Source organism: Meleagris gallopavo, chromosome 1 (genome assembly GCF_000146605.3).
Source record: "Meleagris gallopavo isolate NT-WF06-2002-E0010 breed Aviagen turkey brand Nicholas breeding stock chromosome 1, Turkey_5.1, whole genome shotgun sequence".
Lineage (NCBI taxonomy): Eukaryota > Metazoa > Chordata > Aves > Galliformes > Phasianidae > Meleagris > Meleagris gallopavo.
In genome coordinates this window covers 86,637,702-86,659,518 of record NC_015011.2, presented here as the reverse complement: position 1 = coordinate 86,659,518, position 21,817 = coordinate 86,637,702, and the positions used below count along the sequence as shown (strand labels likewise).

The 21,817-nt window shown below is 38.4% G+C and overlaps 1 protein-coding gene across 1 annotated transcript in view; it reads right to left on the bottom strand.

Annotated features, from left to right (window-relative positions):
- The window catches only part of LOC100550885 (ephrin type-A receptor 3-like), a 91,167-nt gene that overhangs the window by 31,087 nt on the left and 38,263 nt on the right, over window positions 1–21,817 (bottom strand). The window contains exons 3-4 of the mRNA XM_019611903.1: window positions 21,393–21,728; window positions 4,391–4,515 (exon numbers count right to left, since the gene is read on the bottom strand). Coding sequence (XP_019467448.1) covers window positions 4,391–4,515; window positions 21,393–21,728 — 461 coding nt within the window. The remainder of the gene's footprint in view (window positions 1–4,390; window positions 4,516–21,392; window positions 21,729–21,817) is intronic.

Genomic DNA, 21,817 nt, shown 5'->3' with positions numbered 1-21,817 from the left:
TATTTTGAAAGTCATTTTTTATGTTAATAGTAATCAAATCACTGAAACACCACATAAAAGCCCAAGTTTATCTTTCCTGGGGATAAAGTAAAACTTCAGAGATACAGCGCTAGAGCTGCCATGAGCAGAAGGGATATACAAAGGGGAAAATCACTCTTCGCCAAGCAGAATTTTAATCAAACGCTCTGATGATAAATTTGAACTTGGATGAAAAATATTCCTCTTGATCTACACAGTTTACTAGACACAATCTTTACTGGGAAGTAAATCCCACTACTGTTAGTGTCTCATATGCAAATGAAATTTTACAACTATAAACGACGTTTTACAAAAGACATTTTTTGGATCCATTTAACATTTATAGTGGCTGCGCTAGTGAGAGTGAATGGTATGTCCTTTTTCAGATAAGGACAGTGAATGTTTACACTGCACCAGGAAGAACATTTTCTCCGTTGGTGGCATGCAGGCAGTAGAGGCCAAACCTGGGCTGCACATCTTCAGGAGGTGCTCTGGCTTCCAGCATTGCCTCCTCTCACTGTTGGCAACAGCTGTCAGTACGACAGCTCCCACAAAACTCATGGAGTGCACAAGGCCTGCCCTTAAAATCCTAATAGGAGTTTAAAAGCAACTAAATTCATTTGCGTTTGATTTACTTTGCCAACCTCAGAAAAAGCACAAACTGGATATAATGTTTTATTTGTTTGTTTTAACCAGTCTACTGAGCACATTATTTCAATGACGGGAAAAGTAAATCTATTTTAGTAATGTAAGACTGCAATTAAAATTCACTCATCATTCGTAGCATCATTTCGCCCTAATAAAGAGTGTGGGATTTAGTTATTGTAATTGTTACCCACATATTTAAATGAAGCAATTAATAATTTTCATGTGGTATTTTGTCCTTGCATGACAAAATACTCCTTCCAGAGAACTTAATTAGGTGTGCAAGGACAACAAGGAAAAAAAAAAAGTAGCTATTGGTGTAAGAAAAAACTCCTGACTTTTGCTATATGAGCACTTTGTCAGCTGAGACTCTTAAAATCCAGCACAGCATTATAAATGGACAGACTAAAGCGGGGCGTCATTCTGTACTGCTAACATCCCATAAAATATTACGCCTCGCGATAAAGTAAATGCCTAGATGTTAGATATGACATTCACTTTTACATCTGAAAGAGGAATTTATTTCTTTTAAATGCTTGAAATAAATAGTAACTGGTCAAATAGTCTCACAATCAAGCTTTATAGATTTTAAAAGAAAATATAATTCTATTTTGAACAGGAAGTCTAAAGACCTGTCACTGCCAGTTCATAATGTTATGCATAATGCCCTTATAAGTTCATTTCAAAATAGTCTCCCAGAACTGCAAATCCTTATTTCTATAGAAACCTCATATGAAGCTCTATTATTTCTAGGTTACACAAGTGAAATCACTCACGATGAAAACTGAAAAGGTTAATTATACTTGATGAAAATTAATATTTTCCACAGACTTGATGCTGATAATGCATTAGAAAAACTACACAATGTCATCATTTAGATATAAGTTCTATTTCTAATCCAAATCTATTGTAACATCCTGAATATCAGTAACATTTAGTTGCCAAAAAATATCACCTATTCTTCAAGATAAATGACAGAATTGGACTGACTCACAATAATCTATTAATACTGTGTATATTAATTTCTGAGAGGTATTGTGAGCAAAAGCAAGCAGGAGGGAAAAGAATGGCTCAACATAAATCACCTTCCAGCAATCACATATGACTTGTCAGGAGAAATACCCAGATTGCTGACTCTGGAGGCTTTATTTCTTAGTAGCTGTCACTTAACAGCAGTGGGTTTTGATGAGCATGGCCAAGATGATTTTAAAAGGAGTGGGCCAGTATAAAAAGTAAGCTCTCTTTTCAAAAGAGGAGAGAAAGGGACTGCTTAGCTATCTCAGACTGAAAAGCAGCATCCCCCCAATGAGTCTGAAGGAGGAGTAAAGGAGGTCACCACCCAGCACTGTCTGGCCTGGCCCATCGGTAAGTTTAACATCTCTAGAGTAGGAGCTTTCAACCTTTTCCAATTTGCAGACTTGCAAAGGGCAGTGGATTGAAGCCTCCTGACAATGGACTTGCTTTTCTTCATTACTTTTCATAAACCCCAAGGAACTGGCTGCTGACTCCCCAAGGGACTACAGACCACACATTAAAAACACCAGTGTCAGAAGGTTTTTTTTTTAAATCCTTTTGCTCTGAATAGTCTGGCTCCTATTGTTAAGCAATTGGCTCTTTGGTTTAAGAAAGCTGTCTGGTGCCTATGAACTCTTGATCACAGACTTCAAAGGGAAGAAACACATGTGCACAATCAGCTCATAAGACTGGTTGTCTCATGAAGCTGTCTTACGACAGCCAGTTGCTCCACAAAGACTGGATATACACAGACTGAATAATAGACAAGTGCCTGGACTGTGCATACTCTTGTACTGGAGAATGATCATTTGCATGAATTTAAAAAATTTCACTGCAGAATGATAATCAAAACAGTGGGGAAAAACAACACAAAAACACAAGTACAACTTGACAGTCATTTAATTACATTGAATTAAATGCTCACAAGCAGAAAAAATTATCTCCCTTTGGAACAGCTAAAACCAAATCTGATACCAGGGCTAGCAGCAAACCCAAGCCGCACAACCCATGCCTCATGTAACTAGAGAGCTGCCCAGAAAAAGACCTGTGCTTGGAAAGGCTGAAGGTAGAGCTGAGATGTGGCTCCCAGGGACATGTCCTAAATGAAATGCAGGTTAATCATGCAGGCAAATAACCTATGCACAATAGAGTGTGGTTCTGGGAGCTCTCAGACACAGGCTCTACGAAGTACATAGCTCTTCCTAACCTAGCTAAAAGCAGTGTCTGTGTTTGTTTTTTTTTTCTCTTCAAAAAAAGTTTGAATTTAAGAGAGCTTAAGTAATTCTGCATGCTTTTACTGCTGAGGATGTACAATTACAGACAGTCTAATGTATGAGCTAGTTCTCTCTTACTTATCCTCTAGCACAGCACATGGACTTGATCTTCTTCCCATTGAAATTAACAGAAAAAAACACAAAGTTAACATCTAGAGGCTACTGCACTTTAGGGTGAGACTGAACCAAGATGTTACAAATGCTTTCTGTTTATTCTTTTATAGAAATGTTACATTTTTAGAGTTTTACTGAATCTACCAACTTCAGTAGCAATTTATTCCACCTGACGTTCTCTTTAATCAATCTAAAAATGGCCAAAACCATTCTTCACAATCTTTGCATAAATTTATGGTCTTTTCAACTCTACCTGTAAGGTTTAAAAAAAAACAAAAACAACAAAACACTAGCTTATGCAGATTTACTAAATAAAAATGTTTATATGATGTAGTAATCAACAGAGTAAGTTCAACAAAATGCCAACACAAGACAGAACATCTTTAATGACAGATTCTCTTTGATTTATCTAATGCAATGTATAAAGAATTCAGTTGTTCATGAAAAGTGGGAACTTTTACAGTGCAAAGCAGTCACTAAAAGCCTAGTCCTTCTCTTTCCAAATCACCTTTGTACCAGAGGGAAGCACTAATGCAAGGATGACAAATTATTCTAAATATATACAGCATAATTGAACTTTGTCCAGTTCTGGGCTCCTGCATCCAGTTCTGTGCTCCTCAATTCAAGAAAGACAGGGAACTTCTAGAGAGAGTCCAACAGAGGGCCACAAAGATGATGATGGACCTGGAACATTTCCTGGACAAGGAAAGGCTGAGAGACATGGGACTGTTCAGCTTGGAAAAGAGAAGCCTGAGAAGGAATCTTATCAACACTTATAAATATCTGAAGGGCAGAAGTCTGAGCTCTTTTTGGTGGCACCCAATGACAGGACAAGGGGCAATGGGCACAATCTAGAACACAAGAAGTTCCATCTGAACACAAGAACTTTGCAGTGATAGTGACAGAGCCCTGGAACAGGCTGCTCAGAGAGGTTGTGGAGCATCCTTCTCTGGAGATATTCCAGACACATCTAGATGCTTTCCTGTGCGACATGCTGTAAAGAACATGCTTTAGTAGGGGAAGTCAGACCTGATGATCTCCAGAGGTCCCTTCCAGTCCCCATTATTCTGTAATTGTGTCCATAATTTAAATTGCTGTTACCAATTCTTTCTACCCTCTTGAAAATATCAGCGGATAAAATCCCATTAACAAATCTTAGATTTGCATTTAATATTGAAAAATCCCTCTCCCACCCCCATACCACACACTCTATTGTGGCATGCAGTGAATTAATAAGGATGTCTGGACCATTAACATACGCAAGACATAATAACTTCATCACCACATTACCAGCATAAAACCTCCCCTTCAGAGTTTCTTCCCACCTTTTCATAGTATTTGACCTCGTAGTCCAAGATGATTCCATTTGGGTGCTCAGGTTCCTGCCAAGACAGAGACACGCTGTTCCTGGATGTCCGGTCTTTCCTTATCACTGTGATGGGGGATGGTGCTGTAGAAAGGGGATAGATGGGGGGGAGCAGGGAGGAGAGAAAAGCAAACTGGTTTTATCTCCTTTCCAATCCTTGGCAAAGAGAACTGTTTCCATTTAAAAGACTCATGAACATAGGTCTGGACTTGTATCAACATTCAGCAGCTGGATTATTGTCCTGGTACACATGCCTTACAGCACGCTGGCCTCAAGGAAAACGAGCTGAGATTTGCTGTTAGAGTAGTGGCAAGGCAGCAGATGGTTTCGATCTGCTACTACAGTATAAGCAGTGAAATACATCTGATATACTGAAAAAGAGAACAGAATAACAATACTACCTATTTTTAATAATGCTGAGGTATTATTATTTCAAGACTGCAGAACCCTGATCCTGCTTTCATACTCGACTGTAACACAGTCCTGGGATGCACAATGTACTCCTAGTAACAACCACCAGCTTCCTGCAGACATGACTTGGTAAGTTCTCCAGATACAAATTGCTCCCATATATGCTTTTCCTATATCCCATTGCTATGAAAATGAAATTTGAAGAAAAAAATACCTTAACTGCAGAACTACCTCATTTCTGATCCATATTAATCATGATTAGGCATGACAATTGATTGCATGCCAAAGACTCACCAACCCCCAAAACTATCAACGTCAAGAAAAAAAATCATAATTACCTAAGATACTTTAGCACGGCTTCATCTCCAGACCACCCAGCTTTCTGGGTTGCTCCAAGCCATAGGTTTCCTAGACTGTTTGAGAGTTATGCAAGCTCTATTTTTTTTTTTTCCACTTGTTTTCAGTTGGTTTCCCACTTCAAATGCCCCTCTTCCATGGTTTTGGCCAAAATTCACCAGATGATAACTTATAGATCACACATTAAAGGTTGTAACTATCATTTAAAACAAAAAAAAAACACTTTTACAAACAAACAGCCTTTTATCTTACCACGTAAAACAAATGTGTTTATAAGTTCACATTGTGCTATCCTAATAAAAAGGCTCTGGTTGATCTAAACAATTTAATTTCAGCGGAATCCTATGAAGTTTTATTGTTCATATAAAACTAGTTGCACTTCACAGGCATTACATATTTGCATGCATTACCCAGTGTCCTTTGTGTCTGTATTTTCCTTCCCAAAATAGATCTTTCGAGAGCCAGGGAAAAAAAAAAAAAAAAAGAAAAAAAAAAGAACTCTAGTTAAAACAATTTTTGGAAAATTCATGCTGTGTTTGGTTTTGATAAAATTCCACTGAAATGTACCTTCTACTCTTGCATCGTAATCTAAATGTTGATAGCTTCCTTTAACTGAGCAGAGCGTCTAGAGAGCTGCATCCACTTACACAAGCATTTGTATGTACACACTTTCACATCACTTCTGGGCTGAAACTCATTCTCTGGACAGCTCTTTTACATATCACATGGTTCACAAGACTAAAATGTTGCAAAAATCCCTTTTGCTTCCCTGGCAGGAAGAATTTATCTTGAATTTCAATTATTTAAGTCATATTTTATTTATTTTTCTAAAGTGCGACGGAAAAGAGTCTCTTGATTTTATCTCACCAGCTCCATGCTGGCTGAAGAGCTGCAAAGCACTTGCACAGAGAATACAGGATCAGCTTCTAATGAACATCCTCCAGCAATTCCACTTGGATTGCAATTAGGCACGAATCAGTGCTGAAGCCAAAATGCATGGGATGAGTTGGTTGGCCTTCTCTGCCACCCAGTTCCATGCTAACTCATAGGCTTATGTCTGGTGCTCTCATGCTCTTGTAAGTCATTTTTATGTCTTCTTTTTAAGCCAAGCTATTCATCTATTTTTGTGTTTGAACAGAGTGCCAAGCCTCATATCCCAGCTGGTAACACTTCCCATTAAGGTAACATTAATACAGTTTTTATGAATAATTAATATATGATTAAAAGAAATGGCTTTTCCCCTAATAAATTACAGTAATTTAGGCTGTAATGCACTCTTGGTGCAAGCAGGAATATTCTTATATGCGCCAATACAGATGTGCCTTAAAAAAAACTTTCACAGTATTAATTATTTTAAGCTAATTTATACACATCTTAGCAGATGCTACCAGTAACTTATCTCACAGCAGCTCACTAGAAAAGCGTCTGCTCTACCGTAATCAATAACATTATAAAAGATTCATATACCTCTCCTGATCCCAAAGCTGCTTAGAAATTGCACACACGCAGTGTCTGAAAGAGACAGCATCCCAGGGCATGGGAGAATAGAGGGGAGACTGATGATCCCAGAGAACAAAAAGTTTCAGGGACTTTCAATCCCACGCACTGAGCACACCTGGTTTCTGCAGCACAGTGATGAACTCTGCCAGATGCTGAACCATTGAGCTATGGAAATTAGATATATAAATTCATACTTAAAAAAATACATATATATCCAAATCTCTTTAAAACAATATCTTAGTTATGCACATTACAGAGGTTACCTAGTTTTAAATACACTTCAGTGTATAAAGGAAAGGTTTCTTCAACAGTTTTTGTGGTTGACTAGCTACTTTTAGAGGACATATCACATCATTTTATTCAGATGGAAGACACTTGTTTGCAATTTATTATTAATTTCATAACTATCTTGTATATTTTCTTTCCTTCATCTTATTATCTATCTTATTATCTGTTATTTTACACACTACTTGAGCATTTTGAAGCACACATGATTTGAAAAACAAAGAACCAACATCTGGGAATGAGTTTCATCATCTTCCGGCTGTTCTCCACACCTGTGTGTGCATACTGGACTTCACGTGCAATAGCTGACTACAGTCCCTTCCTATGTGTTGCAGGAAACAGAGATCCACAGAGGATAGCCTTCACAGGAGCCTCTTCCAGCAGCCAGCCTGGCCTTTGCCTCACCAGGCTCTGCTGCAAGCCGAGATGGATGTGACCTAACTCTTCTACAGCACCTGTTGCCCTGCACTGCCCATGTATCTACTGAACAGTTTCTTTTGTCCATGTGTAGTTCTAACTTCTTCATTAATACATCAGATCAATGGAGGAACATGTGCCAATTATTCTCTGGTTTGACCAAGATGAGAGAGAATGCAAAAATGACCTGCACAGCACTTGATGCAAGCTTCCTTTGCTGGTTTGAAGAATCTGAACTGTTTAAATCTCAATGCAAACATTTTTTTGTTTTTATTTTTTGTTGTATCCGTTGGATAGGCATGTTTGAAAGTGTTAGAAGTCCTCAACCCCAGTGCAAGAAAACAATCAATGGATTTAATATGCAGTAAAAGTGAAGGTAACCTCTATATATGTATTGCCATGCATGGAAATAGTCACAAGCCAACACTAGTGCCTTAGTCACCAAGGCCCCAGCTCAAGTCTATGATGCATGTAGGAGGAATGACTTGACATCTGGACAATGGAAACAATTATTTTTTGTACACATCCCTAGAATACACTTTAAAAAAAAAACAACCAAACAAACAACATCATATAAACAGCATCCTAAAAAAGTATATTTTGAAATATACTTATTTTCATAGTTCTTTCTTTCGTTCCCCTCAAGTACTTGAATATATCCTGCAAAGCAGAAATAGACTACCTCCCATCAAGTCCAGAGAACTTTTTTAATCTCAGAGCAACCATTTCTGGTCCAAAGTAGATGTCAGCCTTAATTTCCATTTTGCAACACAGCTAATCTTCCCTTCTCACCAGAATTCTTCAGTCACTGTGTTTTATCACCAATCTTCTGAAGAGATTGAAATTCCAGCAAAGAGACAAGCTGAAGAAATTTAACATGATAAATCACTGACCAATGAAGATATCACCAAGAGCAATGCTGTCTTTTGGATGAATAGAGAGATGAAGGCCTCCTGTTTCCTAAAGACCATTAAATAAGTACAGTAAGATGAAACTGGAGTGAAAATCAGGCTACGGAAGCGAGTAGAACTACTTCATACTTCAAATGTCATTTTTTTATTGCAATTCCAGGATCTTCCTTTCTTAAAATTGAGAAAAAAATTAGACTGTGCAAAAATAGAATGCTGGAACAGATCTTCTAAGTGGCTGCCACTATCATTGAGAAAAACGAGCTTGCTATGACAGGATAGTAAAAATTACTGTGAAGTTTTTTTTAGGTAAATAGAAGTTTTTAGACATTATGTTAAAGTACCATCTTCAGTACTAAGTTGAATTGATTATCATTTAGAGAATGTATATTTCAAAGCAAAACTTAAGGAGAATACTCTTCTAGACTAAAAAGCTGAGTGAATAGCATTTCAGTGATGGTTGGATAAATTCTGCTGATCATAGGGCTCCATGTATTTACATTTTTATAGGTGTTCTGAGTAATGTATTAGTTTTCCTCACTGAAAAAAAGTTGGTTAGTGGGTTTTTTTTGTTTGTTTGTTTGTTTTATAACTAACATTAGGCTTGTGTGGCCATGCATGGAGGGGTTATACCATTTTTTTTTCCTCAAGAAAAGGTCTGTATTCTCAGTAGTCATATACAATGTATATAGAGACATTTATGAATCAAGTGGTTACTATTGCACGGGTACTAAGGTCTAACTGGTTTATGACTAGTTTAAGCAGTTAATATGAACACTCAAAACTCCCTAGAGTTACAAGGGGAAATGTATTTTGAGTGCTCAGTGCTGTTAGGTAGCATTTGTGACAACTGGGAATGTGGATGTTGAAAAGGTAACGAATGCAATGATCCGGGGAGCTTAGGCTCACAAGTGTAAAAACCTCCTCACTCACAACTATTAAAGGTGGAAGCAAATAACATGAAGGATCTAGCAGAGAGGACAATAAAACTCTGCTCAAATTGATTTCCCAGAGAAACTGACCCCAACAGATCATTTGTTTTCCTCCAGTTTAATAGCAGCTGTATATAAATCTCTTTATTGACTTTTTCTTATTCCTTGGTTATTGTTTTCATATGTGACTGGCCTACAGATGTATACACTGAAGAAAATTCCCAGTTCTGTGACAGAGAGAACTCACTATTAACTCTGGGAAGTCACGTGTGTGCATTTGCTGAAATATTTAAAGTTGTGCTGTTTCTTGCTTAGGTCCCTAGATCACAAATTAAATATTAAGGAAGGCCTTGTAAAGTTCTCCAAATTTCATTCTAAAAATGACCATGGTCCACTCACTTCCAGCCTTTGTTTGCAAACAGCTATCAGCATCAGATAGTAAAATATTCCCAGTTATACTGAGAGATGGTGACCATGAACAAAGCCAAGCCAGCAGAACTGATTGTATTTTAAAAAATGAAACTTTTTATGTACTATTGAATAAATGGAAGGCTTGTTTCTTTCTCTTTCTTTAGAAAACTAGTGATTTTTATTATCTAATCATAATGCTGTCATCTGATATAACATACAAATTTTCTTTAATGCCCCTAGGAGGTAATGTGGAACCAGAAGAGTAAATAAAGATCATAATCTGAGAATTAAATCTTGTGCAATCTCTGACAGCAGGATCTACTGGGACCCAAACCCAAATCTGTAAGCCTTAGAGCACCAGTGCCCAAACCGCAGAACAATTGCACAAGGGCAAGCGTAAAGACCAATGTCTGAAGAAATAAACTGCTCTCTTCACTAGAAGTTTCTCTCTAAACCTGGAGTCACACCCATGAGCGAGGATACACAGTAGTACTAGCCCTGCACAAGCATGGGGAGCCCACATCCAGCTGGACCCAACCCAGCCAGCCATGCTACACATATATGTTCCATCCACAAAACAAAACCCTGGCATTCAGATTTATGTATTGTCTTTCTAGCTTCACCTTCATCCAACCATTCTGTTGCCAGACAGCACTCAACATGTGACAAAGTCCTAAGTAATAACTTACAAATCAATACAATGACATTATATTTCCGTGACACGATCACATCTATTTGTATGGAATTCTACACTTGCCCTTGGATGCTTTACACCTTCAGTCTCTTAGTCAGTGGATTAACATTTAGGTGGACTGCTCACAGAAAGCAGGAGTTGCATTGCTTTAAAACTTCTAGGGTTGCACTACCATTTATTTTCTTCACAGAGCCCAGTTACACACACTGCCCCTGCTACACTGTTGTGCCATACTGAGTAGTGGTGGGGATGGTCCCACCAGTGCGTACCAGAAAGACGAGGCTGGAGCTGAGCCACCAGGTGGATCCCAGAGCATGAGGGAGAAAGAAGGAAAAGCCACTTTCTAACATTTTGTAAACCTGCATCCTCCTCTTCCAGATGCAGCTATCCACCTCTCTTGACTGGATGTGCAGACACAGTCCTTTGGCCTTTAATCTCCAGGACACATAGTTAAACCAGCACAGTACATTTATATGTGCTCTTGCACCTTTTGCTTGAGCTGCAGCAGACTCAATATAGTTTTATGACTTGCACTGTAAAATGTCACCTGATTCTGTAACACTGTTAGGCAACCATCAGCCAAAACACAGCGCACCTTCCCTGTCAGCAGAGACTGCGAAGCTTATCCAACCCAAACAGCAAGAGGCCCATAGCCTTCTCTAGATCTTTGTAGCACTCAATAGTTATGAATCAGGTGAAAAGTTCCATCCTGTCTATGAGGTGGCTACCAAGGTACGGGCATTCACAAAAGTCAAAATGAGAAAGGGAAATAAAAGAACAAAACTACTAGGTTAAATAGAAGCAGGTTAACTTTGGATGAAACAAAATCAAATATGAGAGCCACAGATATTTCTCCATAAAAAGAAAAAAAAAAAAACATTTTAGAGATGAACGTGTCTGTGATTCTTTTAATGGATGATTTCCTGCATTATGTCCAAAGTATCTGAATGCACCTAAAAGCTGAAGGACTCCAGCCTGTGGCGATAGATTCCAAAGAGGCTGCGGGCATTGCACGGGTGCCTTAAAAAAAAATAAGGGCAAACAAGCAGCTTGAGCAGGATTTGCACTAAAAGGCAGCTGCTGGATTTCACTCTCAAGTATAGAGAAAGCCAACCTCCTGGCCAGCAGCTGTCACTGGACAAGTGATTGTCAGAGCTCATTTCTCACTCTTACAAATAAATTCTAAATTAAAAGCAAACTTCATTAAATGGTGCACATTCATGTTCTCATCTCTCCCTCCTTTTATGAAGAGAGATAGCAAATGCCTTCCATAGGGCAAGCTGAATATGACTTACTCATATGTTTAACATGTGTGTAATAAATCAAGGAAACACCATGTCCATTTGGGAAGTATCAAGCTGCACAAGGCACTCACTTCAGAAACTGAGAATTATGGTGCCATGGTGTTCACTGCAGTTATTGCACAAGGAGACAAATGCTGTATATGCTTTCCTAAGAATTCAGCCCAATGGTACTCATAATACAAATGTTATTCTTTCTGTACTTCGTTTGAGATGGCGATGGTAGGAGCACCTCAATAGTTCATATTTTTCACAGGATGTGTTTAAGACTGTATCAGTTTAAAATAAACAATTTTGCTTTGCCTTTTCCACCCCATCGTTACATTACTTTGTAGGATGTTAGAACCTCAGGCTTCCTGGCGTGAAGTTTTCTGAAAGAACAGTTTATTCCCCATGACTGTGAAGTCAACTGTCAGATGCTGACTAGACTTCTTTCTCAGGCAGTAATTGATTCCACTAGAGAAATGCCATTTACAATTTAAGAAGTGTATTTAAGAACTAGTTCTAGAAATACCAGTATCCAAAAACAGAGAAAACAACACCTGCATTCAGATAAGTAATCTCTGATATAAAATATTTATGTCCCTATAAATAGCCACCGCAAACACTTGAATTGTTCTATAAGTAAATTCCATTAGAGCTTTTCAAACTGATCAGAAATCACTGTGAGTAGATACAGTATTTCTAAAACCTCTTGCCTTGTCATTCTTTAGTAATTTCAGAGTTAGCTTTGAACCAAATGATTTTGCAAAGGTTAACCAGAACATGAACCACTGATGGAACACAGCTGAATGGTGTTCACATCTCCTTTCACTTTCTTTTGGATTTGGGGGTATCTTCATATATGGTAGCATAGTTTACTAGAAGTATATGCATTCTACTACAATTTGTTTTTATATTAAAATGCTTGTAAAAATAAATATTGCACTAATAATTAACATTAAAAGAAATGGTTCCCAAACCAAAAGAAAAAGGTACCTTTCTATTTTTTTCCTTCCAGCTGTCACTGACTGAAAATTGTCTAAATAAAGGAGCTTAAGGAAGTAAGGAAAGTTGATATCTTTGCTTATAGTCAAGAGAGACAGAGATTATTTCCCTCAGTGATCACTCAGAACGCTAGCGTAGATAAAAGAAAGTCTAAGGAATACTATTCAACTGAGTGCTAAGCATCCTGCTTATTTACATTTCATTATTTTCATTATTTTACCAAACTAAGGTATTAAATGAGAATCCATATGTAGAATCAAGTTAAAGACTAAAAGGAGTGGTAAAAAAATCATTATCCACCATTTCACCAATACTAAAAAGGGGTAGCTAAAAGCACTAGAAGGGGAAAGAACGGGAAAAGCCAAAACCTTGCCTTTGAACTTTCTATAAGGTCATGAGCATTCATATGAAGTCTGCATTTGCACTGAACAGACTGATGTATGTCACAGACTTTGAATCCTCAGCACAACTTTCTCCACATCCAGGGGAAAAGGGATCAAAGGCTGTTCAGGCAGACTGTCTCTAGCTAATATAAGGCCATGCATGGAGTGACATTGTTAAAACACTTCCCTTTTATATCCCTAAAGGAGGAGTTTTATTGAGTTAAAATGATCCTTGAATAGCCTCTGGGCTGAGCTGTAAAACACATTTGAAAAGCATAAAGTCTTTATTTATGTCAGGAATGTTTGAAACTCAAGAGATAAATGTCATTCAAAAAACAAGCATGTCCTAGGTATTTGGGATGTAATGGGGCACAGCTGTAATAACAGTCAATGAACCAGAGACTCCCTACATCATGTCATTAGCTCACTTTTAATAAGTCTATCTTCATGTCCTTTTCATAAGGACCATAGGGAAAGAGAGAAATATATCATGCACCAAACATCTGTGGCTTTCTCAAACTGTCTCTCTTCGAAGATACATCTACTTAAGGGACCTGTCTTGGGAGACAGATTGTAAAGTGCACACAATCCTTTCTAAAAATGGATTTTATTTAGCCAGGGAGCATCACATGTCATTTGAAGTTGCTGAAGACAGCGCAGTCTAGCTTGGCAGAATAAAGGCTGAAGGCAGAGAGAGTGCCAGTTGCCACAAGAAATCAGAGACACATATTCAAGTAAAGCTTAGTGCCCAACTTGGTGCTGAATTTACTTCCTTGAAGCAACAGATTTCAGGCAAGAAAAGCTGTAGTTCTGAGGTCTGAACAGCTTCCTCTGCGAGCCAAATAAGTCTTTGCCTACAACAGAACTGAGAACTGCTGATTTCTTCTTCATTTAGAATGTTTATCCCTCAAGGTGACTCTGAATGGAGAGATTAAAGTTTTCAATCCACAAATGACAAGCATAGATCAAGACATACCACCAATCTGCCCTTTAAATCACTTATCCCAATTATGTTAATTTCTGTACATATTGGTCAGCTTTGTGCTCAAAGCCTTTTTGAATATTTTTTGATCTTAGCCTGTTGCAAGAGCTCTTTACTGCCTCACTTGTTACCTTCTCCTTTACATAGTTTATTCCTTCTGTGTTTCAAAATTGCTGCATTTGTTAGCTGCTTTTTTTAGAGAAGAGATAGGAAGAGGAATAAAAACTAAATTTGATTAAGTGTATGCAACAGAACGGACTGTATGTTTACATCCGCCTCATATAGTTCTATCACATTGCAATTCATTAACTCAGAATAAATGAGAGACAAAAATGGATTATATCTTTCTCCCAAAAGCAATACTGCCACACCTAGAGGCATAGGAACAACTATTGCAGCCGTCTGTTTTCCTGAACCTTTCCATGTATGTTTAGACAACTAAGCAAGAACAGGCTAAATGAATTGTTCTGCTTTGTAGGTTGCACGACAAAGATACTAAAAATGAAAGGAAGATGCCACTTGGAAGAAAAAAGGAAGACTACTGCTCTTTTAGAGAATCCTGAGATGATATATAGTGTATCTTTTTATTGTTATTCTGCATGCTGCAGGCCTGCATAGTTGCCTCAACAGCTGCAAAGTGGAGACCTCATTTTACAAAGCCTTAGGTTCTTAAGAACTAATCAAACATAAAACTACCTCTGAAGCTGTTACACTGATACCTTTGGGGATTAAAGTAAAACAACCTTATTTTATTATCAAGCAGGCACATATTAAAGACTTGAAGTATTAAAAATGAAAGTTTCCACATCATTATATATGGAAAACACAAAAATCATAATTATTGACATTGAGCTTTCTTGTTCTTAATTATTTTCCTGGAATCCTAGACATTCTGAATTCTATTGGAAGAAACAAAATGGGCAAGAGCTCAGGAAAATGCTCAAAAAGTAGGGATTTTGAGACAGAATATTCAGCCAGAGAGGGAGTAACTGCTAGATCAAGGAAACTGCTAGTGGAATAAAAATGTCACGGGCAAAACGTCTTGTTCCCATCTATCTTCTTCTGGGTTTTTATTCCACTCTCTTGCTCTGCTCCTGCAGCCTCTATAATCTAACCTAGACATCTGAATTTACAACCCTACATGGTGACTCAAAACATTTCAACTAACAGTATAGCTATACACAAGATCTTCTGGGACAACAGCTTAGTTATCTAGAGCATACTTGGTCCTTGCAGCTAGGAAGCCTAAAGACATAGTCAAATATAAATTGTCTCCTCAATAAAACTGTACTAATGTAATGTAACCTTGTTTATAAACTAATTTTTTTAGAACATTTCAGATCCCACATGGGAGTACTCTTGTAGAGTGTCCCAATTAATTTAGCATTGTAAAGCAGGAAAAAAACTCCTCCTCAAGCTACGTGTGACTATGCAGAGGTATGCAGTAGTTTAACTGAAATGCACACAAGGGATTTGAAACTGCTTTCACTCATTATCAGGCATCCTAATATTCATGTGACGAAAGCTAGTTAGTGGAAAGTAGGCCTCAATTTACTCACAGCTGACTCAAAAGGGAAGTACCATAGCTGTTGAACAGAATACAATGTACAACACATTGAAGAATAAGACTGGATCCTGCAGGCTCTCTGATGAAAACACTTAGAAAGGAGGCATTAACTCACAGGCAATTTATCTAAATCAAATCTCTCCCTCTAAAGCAATGCATTCTCATAGAGGTGTTCTGTAAAATAATTCAATCCCACTGCAGTTTTTCATGCTCATGTACACATAAACATTTTGCACTATGACAAATGGTCAGAGTTTTGAGGTTATCATTGCTAAATACCAAAACAAATGATTCAACAAGACTCTCCTGAATTTCTTTCAAGCAAGGATATCAGAGTTAATAAACCTTTTGCACGCATAGGCTTACTTTCTCTCTAACCTGATTACATGTATGTGAAGTTTACTCCTCTTAAGGTCTTTTTCTTTGAATGCAAAGATGAAGGTTAAGAAAAAACAAAAATTAGAAAACAGTCCTTTCTAGCCACTTCTATCTCTTTGGGCAACCTGTTCCAGTGTTCAGTGACACAGCGTAAAGAATTTTTTCCCTGCATTTAAAATTTCTTGTATTTCAGTTTGTGCATGTCATATCACTGGACCTCACTAAGAGGAGCCTTGTTCAATCTTCTTTACACCTTTCCATCCAGCATTTATAAATGTGTATTAAATCTTCCTGAGCTTTTTCATCTTCAGACTAAACATTCTCAGCTCTCTCAGCTTCTCCTCACATTACAAATGTCCCTTAAACATCTTTGTGACTCTTAGCTGGACTTGCCCTGCAGTACCCATATCTTTGTTGTATTGGGTGGGGGTGGGGGGCAAGCTGATCACACACATGTGGCTTCACCAGGCTGAGTAGAGGGCAAGAATCAGGCCCCAGAACTGCTGACAATGCTCTTCCCACTGCAGCTCTGGATGCTGTTGGTTTTCATAGCTTCAAGGGCATGTTGCTGGTTCGTGGTCAGCTTAGATCTATGAGCATCTTCAGGGCCTTTTCTGGAAAGCTGCTTTCCAGCCCACTGGTCTCCAGCATGTACTGGTGCATAAGGTTATTCCTCCTCAGATGAAGGAGGCAATCAGCTATAGGAATGGGCATGGCACTGTGTGCACGGGAATACCAGTGGGATAGTAAAGGCTACTTAAGACATGTCTGACAGATTAGCATCTGCTATCAGTGCAGATATCTACAAGTTCTGAAAGTCTTCCTTGTCTCCTCTAGACTGCAAAGGTCACTGGAGAGAGTATGTCTATTTAAAGTTCACTTAAGTCAATTAAATCTTTGGTTACATTTTGCTCAGTTTTCTTGAGTCATACCTACAAACTATATGACATTGTACTGTGCCATAAAACAGTCTTACGGAAGAAAAATGTTACTTTCTCAGGCAGTATTAACAAAATATATTCAGCATTGATATATTGCTGACACAACAGACGTGCTTTGCATTGGATAACCTACTAATTACCCACTAGCACGACTATGCTGTCCCTACCAAATCTTAGTCTTTTTCTTGAGTGAGTTCTATACCCTACATACCCAGTTGTAGGAAAGGATTGTCCCACTATGCTCCATGCGGGTGCAGCCTCATCTCAAGCACTGTGTTCAGGTTTGGGCACCAAAATGTAAGAAGGATATCAAACTATTAGAGAGCATCCATAGGTTCTGGAGAGAAAGACATCTGAGGAGCAGCTGAGGTCTCTTGGTCTGTACAGCCCAGAGAAGAAGAGACTGAGGGAAGAACTCATAGTAGACTGCAGCTCCTTTGGTGGGACTTCTGTGCTTGCAGCAGCCCAAAGTAAATATAGAAATGTTCTGACCTGGGCTGAATGACTTTTTCTTTTGAGTTCTTTTAAAGCTGCAAGGAAGTCACCAGTTGCTGGTTTTACATATTAAAAAAGCAACAACAAACAACCATTTAAAAAAGCACAAACTGTGGTCAGAAAACCCAGTCAACCTAGAACATCTATGCACAGACATCTGATCACTTCATTCACAAGCCAGGCAGTGTGCCACAGGTGTCAGTCACTCTGCTTGGCACATTCACTATTAACTCACCACCTCGAGGAACACTGAACTCCAGACAACTTCCCATAGTCATCAGTGACCCTTTCTAAATGAGGTTGATTGGTGTTATTAGGAGATGACATCTGTGTTGGTGCAACACACTGAAATAATGTGAAAGTCTCAGAATGCTTCAAAATAATTTGGAGGATGCCGTATAAGCAACAACTGAAGGCATGTATTACACTGCAATCAAGTAGGATGAGCTACAAGCTAAATTAAACAGAAATATGTGCCCTTTTTCTTATTTCCACACCAGGGACAGAAAGATGTATCAGAAAAATTCCAATGTTATATCAGTCTAGTCATATTTGCAAAAGGCTTTTGTTGCTGTTTTTTCCAGAAATGCCTTCTTATTCATCTTCACTGGAAGGTAAGGAAAAAAGTACAATAAAAGCACAGTAAATCTTATGACAGACAGTTGGAATTAAAAAGCACAATCTATTTCCCAAAATGATTCTGAACTTCTGTTAATTCATGGGGCTGGATCTTGGCTTTACACCAGTTTTTTAGTTTAAAAGTAGTATCTTCCTTGAATTTTCAGTACACGCAGTCTGGACGTTTCAAACTTTGCAACTGACAACAAAGCACACTTTTCCTTTACTTCTATATCAGCTTTCAAAACTCTCCACTAAAGCCTTATTACGGTTTTCAGATAGAGATTCTAGAGCTCAGAGTGTGCAGGCATCACTGTTTTTTTCAGCAGCATCTAAAGTGGCTCTTTGTGTGTGTGTGTATCTACAAGTCTATGCAAATTACAAATATGTGTCTGCATGTGTGTATATGATGTGTTTACATTTAAAAATGGAGCTGCTGTGCAAACTGACTGACTCACTAACATATCAGCTGAATTTATTTTAACGCACTCTGGCAGATCTCCCAGCTGCCATATAAAAGAAGGTTTGTACAATGTATGTTCTGATCTATTTGACTGGAGACGGATGCGTAGGCAGAAATGCTTGTGTGTGATGTGAAACATGGAGAGGAAGGTTTGTTCACTTTTCAGCAGGACTTTGGGACTCAGAGTCCCAGCAAACACAATACAACTGATGCTTTTTTGAACTGATCTTGTGTGAAGTAGTGCAATATAGGATTTTTTGCTACCAAGATAAGTGCCACAAACATCTCATTTTTATCATTCAAAAATCAAAAAGATTGTGCAGTCCTGCCTCAAGTTCTTGGAAACTCATGCACTCATACATCAGTATTTTTGCTTTTTTTTTTTTTTTATGAGGGTGAAAAACATTTTTCTCCAAACTGGGATGGACCCTGACAGTGGATGAGAGAAACATATGGATATTAAATGTCCAGGATGACTACTACTACTTCAACACATCTATTGGAAGGACAGAGGGCTCTCAAGTTATTGCTGGCAGAAGGGAAAGTGTTTGGATTCAGGAGACCCCAGAGCAGAGATCCAGGTGTTATGGACCTTCTGTACTTAATCTTTTCTCCTAAATTCCTATTCTCCTAACATTGTTTCTTCTGTGGGCTTGCCAGTGGCTCTGTCCCCAGGATCTGCCTGGCCATATGGAAATGCATAAACACATGGGACACCCCCCCACATCACAACTCCCAAAGCAATACGCCTCTTCTATTTTCTTAAGTTCAGCACAGCTTAGTTATGTAACTAAAGTTCTGTTTGACTGGTAAGTGCCTCAATTCTTGAAGGCATGTGCCTGAAGTCAAACAATACAAATAACAGCCTTAGAGTTGTGACTGGCTTTTGGCTCTTCTGATCTCTTTCAGATCCAACTCAACAGTGCTTTAATTAATGCTTTTGAAATGCTCCCACAGTTAAATATATAATAAAATGTCATCTAAGATCTTCAGACTTTCTCACCCCCTTCCTGGTTCTTCTGTATGACATGAACAGAAAGTATGCTATTGGTGTGTCCCTTTTATGATCTAAACAGGAAGGAAACGCTAGAGAAATTGCTTTCTTGTAACTATGCATAAGATAACTGGTATGCATATTTAAGATCTAGTTTTAGCAACATACATAACTTCAAGGGGAAATCTGACTAAGTAAATCAACCAGCATGATCAAGAGACAGAATAATTAAACATATAATAAGTCACATCACCTACATTGTTACATAATGTAACAATGCATGAAAGTAGAAAATAAATAAGCAAACTGCTTAAGCAGTCTGGAAGTTGCATTAAACTAAATTGCTCTTTCCAGAAAGGCACTGACCCTGACAACCATGTCACAAGAGTCATGTGTTCCAAAACAAAATCAAAATCCACCTTGCATCCTGTTGCAAAGGTTGCAAAGGCAGCCAGCTCTGGGCCCTGGGGAAGCACCTTGCAAAGCAGAAGACCTTTGCAGAGAAATATCTTTCACTGATCCTACAGAATTCATTTAATAGAACGTCCCCAGGTGATTTCCAGCTGCTACAGTGATGAACAGACTGAAAGGAAATATCTCTGAGATAAAAAAAAATCAGAAGAAAAGGGAGCAACTAAACAAAGGCTGCTGAAATCACTGACAGAAATATCCCAGAAATGTAAATACAACAGTAGTATATTATTTGGAATGAACATAAAAAGCATGTTTCAGAGTTGAAGTCAATACCTAGATGAGAAAGGAAGACGTTCCTATTGAGCAGATCCACCTCTATCTGCCTACTGCATAGTTAGACAGTTCTTCAGATCATTTGCAAATATACTGACTGCTGTCAGAAAACCATCTGTTCTCACATTTCTATGCCTCCCACCAAAGCAGATCTGTGATCTGAGAAGAGACATAACCTCCATCGTGAAAAACATTGCAATAACTTAGCTTACCAGGAGAATGTCTACTTAGAATTATATTAACTTGGTTTGTGCTTTGAGGGGGACATGTAGGTATTTTTGAGATGTGGTGTGGGATGCAAAGAGGTGGAAGCACTTTTACTGCATGCACATGTGCTCTTAGTACAAAGCATCCTGATTATGAGCAGCAGGAGTAGGACCACTGAAAATTAAAGATTTAGTCCTTCCCTTTTCTGGCAAACATTTCTCCAGTCTGGGCACCTAAACAAATGCTTGAGAAGAGTCTAGATTCTCCACAACTTTTAGATGAAACCTTGACAAATGAGACACAAATGGTAGAATAATGCAGCAGTGACAAAAGCTCTGATCTGACAGTCAGGGCGTACTGCTGTGCTTGTGCAGGGCCTAGATGACTGTAATAAGTCTCACAGAAGCAGAGCAATCCCTTTGCACATTACCATCCAAGAGACCGGCACCTAATTTGGTATTCAGCTCCACACCCCCATCGTGTTGGCAGTGGTTCAGAATTGGTGAAACAACTTGCAAAGGATAAAAATAATAATAAAAAAAAGCAATGTTTTAAGCCTCTCTAATTTAATGTTAGATTTTGATGTGTCTAATATCAAAGCTTTTTTTTTTCACTTCTATTTAATCAAAATTAATCACTAAGATTACTACCGTAATTTATGTTGGAGATTACTGAAATGAGTGTTTTATTAAAATCTGGTTTTATTAATAAAACACATTCTGGCTACGGAATCATATGAGTCTGCTATTAGGGACTATTAACTAGGGACTGGGAGTTAATCATAACAGCTATGCTGCCAGGTCCTTTGACAGCAGCACATGCTGAGTTTGTTTCTGCTTTTACTTTTACTAGCACATTCAAGTCAATTAGTTACCCTAGCATATAAGCATTCTGAGTAACTCCTGTAAAAGAGGGGGTAGAGAGAAAGGTACATACATCTCAGTAGTTCTGAACAAAGAAAGGGTAATCAGGAGGAGACTCACCAGCCTGATTAGTCGTGATGCTGACAGCAGCAAATTGTCTGGAAAGTGTACTCAAGTCAGATACCCCATTGACTGCATCAATCTCAAAAGTGTAATTGGTATGTGCCAAAAGGTCCACTACTGTCACCGTGGTGTTGGTGAGGCCAGTCTGACGGGGTAAGAATCGTACGTTGTCACTACAAGGCTCGCATATCTTGCTGCTTCCTCCACATTTTTTGCAAATGATGTTGAAAGTGACATCCTTTCGACCTCCTGTGTCAAGAGGCCAGCTCCAGTCCAGGATAACAGATGTCTCATTGATATTAGAAATAACGTTTCTTGGAGCAGATGGTGGTCCTACAAAGGAAAGGATAGGTATTTCTGTATTGCTCTAAAATGAGAGTAACAAGGGCACAAGCATATAAAAGCAAAAAAAACAAATAACC